This window comes from Limulus polyphemus, unplaced genomic scaffold (assembly GCF_000517525.1).
Source record: "Limulus polyphemus unplaced genomic scaffold, Limulus_polyphemus-2.1.2 Scaffold183, whole genome shotgun sequence".
In the NCBI taxonomy this organism is placed as follows: Eukaryota; Metazoa; Arthropoda; class Merostomata; order Xiphosura; family Limulidae; genus Limulus; species Limulus polyphemus.
The window spans coordinates 888,975-897,081 of record NW_013665793.1 but is presented as its reverse complement, the minus strand read 5'-3'; the positions used below and the strand labels follow the sequence as shown (position 1 = coordinate 897,081).

At 30.9% G+C, this 8,107-nt stretch overlaps 1 protein-coding gene across 2 annotated transcripts in view; it reads left to right on the top strand.

Moving 5' to 3' along the window:
• Positions 1-475: 475 nt before the first annotated feature.
• Positions 476-8,107, top strand: part of LOC106478137 (E3 SUMO-protein ligase PIAS2-like) — a 39,096-nt gene continuing 31,464 nt past the window's right edge. For both annotated transcript variants that reach the window (XM_022381676.1, XM_022381675.1), the window contains exons 1-3: positions 476-543; positions 1,980-2,137; positions 7,049-7,335. In XM_022381676.1, the coding sequence (XP_022237384.1) occupies positions 523-543; positions 1,980-2,137; positions 7,049-7,335 (466 nt within the window). In that variant the 5' untranslated portion in view covers positions 476-522. The remainder of the gene's footprint in view (positions 544-1,979; positions 2,138-7,048; positions 7,336-8,107) is intronic.

Here is an 8,107-nt window from a genome sequence, read left to right as displayed (position 1 = left end):
TTTTATTTTGACAAGAAAGTTTCCAACATTATGAATTTAAAAACAAATTTTTTGAAAGCCTAAAAAAAAAAAAAAAAAATAGCAAAATGGTTAAGTCTACATTTTGAATTAAATTTATAGTAAGACAAGCATATTATTAGCTTTTGAAATTTAATGTATATATATATAATCAGGTTGGACACAATATCGCTCTTGAATTTAAGTTTGTATGATATTCACTTTCCAAAATAAAAACAAACTATTTTTTAGTTAGTAAATATAAAGTGGGATGAGGAGAGAAAGCTTAAATGAAAATTTAATTAGAAAAATATATTTTGGTAATCCCGAAATTGTGAAAGAGACATTTTTATTCTTTATAATAATTCAATTCAGAATATAATACAAACTAAAATGAAAATATTAAAAAAATATTTTCTTTTATCTTTTAGTATATTTATGTAAATCGACCTCTGTTGATTTGAACATAAACAAATGTCAAACTAAGCCTTATAGGCTTAGAGATTGGACTTACAGAAGTACATTATGTCGAATGTTGAATTACGAGTAAGTCATATATTTGATGATTTTTCAGTTTTAAGTTTAATATCGAAGAATCTATTCTATTTAATAGACAGGCGATCATGTGCCTGTTATAATTCATAATATCAGTGATAATAAGTAACTTGTCATTTGTTTAGGCATAGGCGCTAAGGCTTACCCAAATTTCCAAATTTAAACTTAAAATTTAACATTTTCATTTCTTTGATTTCAGTGTTAGGTTTTTACATATGGGTCTGACACAGTGAAACTGTAGAAGCTGCTTAAAACGCACAACATTTTTGGAAACCTTTTTCAGAAATTTGTGTTCATCCTTTCTCCCCCTCCTTTGTAAGTGTAACCTACTTCGTATTTAACTCATTATACTTTTAGTACTACTTACCTGGCAAGTTTTTTAACTTTTATTTTTAAGAAGTTACTAACTTAGTAACTAGTAGCTGTCATGTTCACAAGTTAATACATGGTTGAACTCAAGTTGTTGTGAGCTTGAGTATCTGAGTCTTACCTTATTAAGTATTTTATGATTGATTGTCTATCCTTCCTTTTAATTCTGGTTTGTCATCTACATTTTTGAAAATACATGGGGAGGTGAGGTATCCGAGTGCTGTTTTGGTGATGCTTCTGCAGCTGTTCCCTTTCATAAGAGTGTGATTTGTAATTTTTACATTCAATACAGTTTTATTGGTCTTTTTTTATGCACATATTTTAAATATTTACAATTATGTTTCAGCATTTTAAGGCTGTTTTTGTCATCACTTTTTGACTAATGTTTACTTTTCTTATAGCTTTTAAGCTAGATGCTCAATGGAAAAAATTGTCTTGTGTAAAGTGTGTGAATTGGCATGTGTTCAGTGAGCAGGTCAAGCAGTGATAAGAAAATAATGTTTATTTTAACTGGTTTTTTCTTTTTTGGTTTTAATTCATGCTATTAAATAAAATATTTTGTGTAGCTTTTTAGACACTGAGTAGCATTAAAACTATTGAGAAAATAGACCCTATAAACTGTTTATATTTTTTAAAAAAGCAAATAAATTCCACTGAATCCATATTTTTATGATAAGCTCAATATAAGAGTTGAACTTGTATAAATCCATTTGTTCGTGTTGTGCATACCATGATTTTTGCAAAGTTTCAAATTTTATTGTACAGTATTGTAACTCAGTTCTTTTCATATTTTATGATAAAGTGAACAAAAGTAAAATATTTTTCTTTACTAAAATTAAGGTAGGTTAGAAAGCAAAACGAAACACCACAGTATTACTGCTTATTATTTTAATACTTTTTGCCATTGGATTTAGTGGAGGTTTCATATTAAGAAGAGTACATAAATAACATGCTGGAAACCAATATTGAGTTATTCAAAATTATATATAGTCTTATTGTGCTGTCTCGTATCATTTCCTGATATGTAATTTGATCAAAAATGATATTTATTTTTACAGCAAATGATCCTGAACTTCAGAGTGTCTGAGCTACAGGTTCTTTTGGGGTTTGCTGGAAGGAATAAGTCGGGAAAAAAACAGGAATTACAGTACCGGGCCTTAGAACTTCTTAAGCACAGGTCTACACCTATAAATATGAAAATCCAGCAGCTACATAAGTAATAAAGATGTTTTATACACTATTTTACTTATGTTTTATTAGTGTGAAACATTATTAATAAATTTAGATCTTAGTTATTCATATCTTTCCTCTTGTTATGGAGATATTCTGGCACATTTGAATTTGTTTGCATGAGATTATGGAATTCTGGGTTGTTTTATTTAGCTCTGAATTTTTGCTTCTTGTGTGTGGTAGTTCTTTTTTTTTATTTCCTAAGTTTTCCAATTTGTAATTTTTAAATAATTCTACAATTCTTAAAATACATTTGGTAGCCTATAAAAACTGCACATTTGTGATTTTTTTTTAAGTTGCTAATTGTCTGCTAATTTTACCAACTTATAAATAACTTGGTAAAAATTGTCTCTGTTAAGAAACTTTCTAATTGATTATTCTTGTTACATTTTAAGTGTTTAACATTATGAAAGTAGGACTGATTCTAAAATTATTTTCAGAATCTGTTTGTTCTGTAATTTGTATGTAAAATACTTAGGTTTTGTGCTAAATTGTTCATGATCACTGATGTGGTTTGTGTCTTGTTTGGTGTGGTAAGTATTTTTGACATGCTCTTACAGTTCTTCTCTTGAATGATTGGTTGATATAGAAATTTGTCTCAAGTTTCTTTTCAATAAATATATCTGTATATGGTTATTGACTTGCAGCTAACAAAGATATCAGAGAAGTGTGAGCAACTATTCTGAACTGTAGAATTCATTGTGAATTGAAGTAGGTACAGAAAGTAGCAAACCATTTCTGTATCATGTTTCTCAATGACACAAATGTTGTCAACGTAGCACCTCCAGAAGTGTGGTTTTTTCGTGTTACTATTAGCATCTTACTCAGTGTTTCTTTACAAGTGAGAGGAAAGAAGTTTTAGATTATGCTTTTTTCTACCAAGGTAGCAGAATCTCCAAAATCTTTGGGGCAAAGACTCCAAGTACTACCTAAAGTTGAAGGACTGAGACCTTTAACTTTTGTACTTTTACTCTCTGATAACTTCTTTATATTAAATAAAGTAAACTCTTATTTTAGCTTGATGTTTGAAATATATATTATATAATTCACACACACTTTGTAAACTGTGTATTTGTCATGTTTGAAATAGTTTCTCAACTATGGAACAGTTGTATTTCCAACAAAAATGATGTCATTGTACTATAAAGGTAGTGTTTGTGACACATTTCTTTTATTTTTTAAATAAGTTAAATATATATAAAATTGCATAACTTTCTATTGGCCTTTAAGGGAGGTTTTAGTAAGATAAAGCTTAAGAAATGTTCTGTTCACCAAAGGGCAGTGAAGGTTTTTTGTTTTTTTGTAAAAAGATTGGTTTGTTTCTGACGAAAATCCATTACCTAAATTTTTTGGCACACATTATTAGGACTGGGTGATTTAATTGATTACCCATGAGCACCATTTACATTTATTAGTGTCATGTAAAATAATCAACTAATCAAAATTAGTGTTTCTGACTATTCCAACTATCCAGTAATTGAAATATTAACATTAATTATTCTTTTTGATAAATTCAATTTTTTTAGTTTAATCAGTTAGTGTTTCTGGTTATTGCTATTGTCAATTATTCTGGATATTCAAGTAATTGAAAAAAATGCTATTATTTTAGTTTTGTTTTTAAGCACAAAACTACACACTGGGCTATCTATATTTTGCCCACCACAGGTACTGAAACCCGAGTTTTAGCATAATAAGTTAATGGTTTAGCCACCTCATGAAAATATCCAATTAGTTGAATATAATTAATTAATTTCCCCAGTGATTAATCAATTAAGAGATTACATTAATCACCCAACTACACATTATGCATGTATGCATAACATTTCTCTAGCCCTGTTCTGTACTTACAAGGAATGTTGTTGATGTAAAAAAAAACTGACACAAAAGAAAGGTTTAAGAGTTCTGAGATAGAATATGCTGACAGTGTAGCTTATTTTGCAAAGTGTTAGTTGTTATCCATTCTTTGTTGCCTGTAAGTTGGGACTTCTTAAGTTATTGTGTTGAAAAAACACACCTTTATGTTAAAAGTAAGAGGGTGTCTGAAGAGATGCTTAGGATATAGATTTGATTTTTTAAATAATTGGTTGAGTTGTGCACTTGTGTTATCTGCTGAACACTAAGAAGTGTGAAAACCTGATAATATTGTAATGTAGTGAGTTGATTGCACTAAATAGTGTTTATATAACATAATATTTAGGGAAAACAAGAGACCTATTGTTCCATCTTGGCTGTCCTATCCACTAAACTAAATTAGAACTATTAAACAAAACAAAAACCTCAAAGCCAGCCCTTAACATTCATACATTTTTCAAGCCTTTCCCTAAACTGGCTTAAATTTATTGCATCCACCACATCTGAAGGCAACCCATTCCAAAAGTCAAGCACCTTGTTATAAAAAAGATGATACATCAACATTATTAATTCACTTAACAATCTTGGACATTTCAATCAGATCCCCTCAAAATCTTCTTTTATTCAAGAGAAAACAATTTTGGAGATTTTAACCTCTCCTTGTATGACAACCTTTCCATCCCAGGTATCATCCTAGTAGCCTTCCTCTGAACCCTTTCCAACAATTAAATAAGGAGTCCATGACTGAACACTATACTCCAAATGTGGCTTAACCAGCAACCTATACAATGAAATTATAACCTCTTTTGACTTTTATTCAATATTTATGTAGATTAAACCTAAGATCTTATTTGCCCTACTGCTTGGATGGCTTAACGGACTGATCAACCTCTACAACAAATCTTTTTTTTTCTGTAGCAATGTTAAGGTTATTCCCTTCTAAATTATACTTATGATTCAAATTATGATAACCAACATGCATTATCGTGTATTAATTATAATTAAAACCCATCTGCCATTTATTTGCCCAATTCACTAAATGATCTAAATCCTTCATTAAAGCAGCAGCATCGTCTTCACAGCTAGCAACACCCAAGATCTTACTCTTATCTACATAAGCAGTAACCTTTTCAAAGAATATCAAAAGATTTGTAAGGAAAGATTTTCTCTTAGTGAAACCATTTTAACTATCAAATAAAATTATAAACTTTGTTAAATGACTTTGTAAATCATCTTTTAACAGACTTTCCAAAACTTTTCCCACAACTGATGTAATACTAATAGGTCTATAATTACTGGGTCAATATTTATCACCTCCCTTGAAAAGAGGAGTCACATTAGTTAACTTCCAATCCTCTGGTACCGTCCCACTATTCAAAGACTGACAAAAAATAGTAGTAAGTGGTTCGCATATCCAATCTTTAACCTCCTTCAAAACCTTTGGGGAAATATTATCTGTCCCAGGAGCCTTACCATTTTTTAAACTTCTCAGTTTTTTCTTAACCAGCTAAGAATTAATGCAGTCATCGTGTTTGATCTTGTTTTCAGCTAGCAACTGTTCAAGATGTCGAATACTGCTTAAATCTTCATTTCATGAACTACATGGGATCTGGTGAAGAGATACCTTCTTGCAGGTTCCAAGCAGTGATGTAGGCAGTTTTTGATTTTTCTGTGTTTTTCACAATTTCTCTAGTGTCAAAATTCACCATGTTGGGATTGTATGGCAGGTACATTTTGCATTTGCCCATGAATGTTGACCTCTTTAATATTTCTTATACTTTTAGCATTACAATAGCAGCAATTAAGCCTTTTCTTGTAACTACTTCTATATTTTCTCCCTATGCTAAATTTTTTCTCTGAATCTTATTTTATCCTGACCCTTACCACTGTCTAACCCTAGTTTAAAACTTTCCTTACAGCTGAGTTAATAGGCCTTGGAAACAAGCAGCCACTACCCTATTTAAATGTAAACCATCCATTCCAAAAAGCTCCTTTCTCCCATTGTATTGATCCGACAAGTTCATCCTTACATATTAACATAAGCCTAGCATTCAGACCTATTTATAATTTCAACCTTACAATGAATTCTCAGCTATATCTCTGAGACATTAACTTGTGGCATTTTTCTTTAAATGCCTTAATCATCCCTGTACTTGTACATTAGCTCCTCTGACTTACTTTTTTCAACATCATTAGTCCCTGTGTGCACAACAAAAACCGCAGCATTACTAGCCCCATTTGTTATATCTTTTGTTTTGTCAGTTATATCCTCCACCTGTGCCCCTAGATAGCATAATCTAATTCTCTTCACTCTACTTATCCCACAGACTATCCTATCCACAAGCCTGATCTAAAAATGACCTGTAACTATAATCTTTTTAAGTTTATCATCTACACCCTTCTCTGACCCTTTTGTTTTCCTTCCCTCCAATAGTTCTTTATTTGTACAAGCTAAAGGCTAAAACTTGTTACTCAACAGAATAGACTCATTATAACTAAATTCACTACTTTTTACTTTAATAATACTCTTTTAACTTTCTGATGTTGTTGTTAGCTGATGTATTCCTTGCATGTAAAAGCTTAAGTTCCTCTTGAAATCCTGCTGCTATTTACCACAGTTTACACTTCTCTTTATATATTGCCTCTACTCTGTTGCAGGTGGAGATATGTGCTTTTTGTACTTTGGTAAACTATAAATCTAAGTAAGCTCAAGATTTTGTTGTTTTGATGGTTATTCCATTCTGAGACTGTTATGCTTTAGATTTATGACTTTATCTGCGTTTTTGATTGCTTGAGTTGAGGTCTTTCAATATTTTCTTGTACTTTCCATTGTTAATAATGCCCAGCTGCTGGCTGTGGTTTACTTGTTGGTTTATTAGTACAGTGTAATTTCTTTTATCTGCTGGCAGTAGGACAATATTCTAGCAATTTTGTTTTAGTTGGTACAGAGATTTATTTGAATTAGAAATAAGCTGTAAATATTACGTGATCATAAATCATCAAAACATTAAATACGAATATATAAAAAAGATATTTCTCTGAATAGGCAAAGGTTCCCACCCAATACATCGGTCATAAATTCCATTGGCCCATGCCATCTCTATGGTGCTCTACCTACTCTTCCACATATTACAGGACTAGATGAGTCAATTACAGGAAATCAAATGGTACCTGGTAACAGCCTTTACTATGACTACACTTCTCCCAAGCATGCTGGCTCCAGTGCTCAAAGTGGCTATAATATGGCCAAATACCCACTGCATCCTGATGTTCGCCTGAAACCTTTACCATTCTATGATGTCCTTGCTGAACTGCTTAGACCAAGTAGTTTATGTGAGTATATTAGGTGTGTTTTTGGTGTTTACTCAAACAGCTAATATACTCAAATGAACAGTATTTGTTAGGTGAAAATCTGAAACATGAATAAATGTATTTTTTTATATGAGAGTTCCACCCCAATTAATTTGTACTTCATCAGCACCACTCATATGTGTAATTTAAACTTGCAACCACCAGAAACCTTTTTCAGCTTTAATTTGAAGGCTCTTATCAAAATATGTCATTACCATTTCTTTCTTCTTCCTTCCTCTTTTTTTTTTAACATATTCTTGTAATTTCAATATTTGTATTCTTGCATGATAATTTGTGCATCTATATTTTATATATTTTGTTATATTCTCATGAATTGATAATTGTTGTGGGGTTTTCAAAACATGCAGCTGTTTGTAATGTGTCTTTTTTTTTTGTCACATTATTTGAACAGACCTGGATAGCTCCTTGAATTTTGGGGCAGTCTTGAAAAATTCCTGGAATTTAAAAAAACTTTATCTTTGCCAAAACAGTACTTGAATTTTTCTAAGAAATAAATTTTATATACTTTTCAATTTTATTCCAGTGGATTTGATTTTTTCAATAAAATCAATCATTAGCATATTTGTGTAGTTGAATTAATTTACTGTGTTTTGAGGTTGCTGTATACACTGCTTCTGATATCCTAAAAAAGCACATTGACTAACTGAATGAATTCTCTAACAATCTTAATGTGCTTATAACTACAAAGTTATGGTTCTGTCTACAACTTCTTTGAGTGTTCTAGATTATGTGC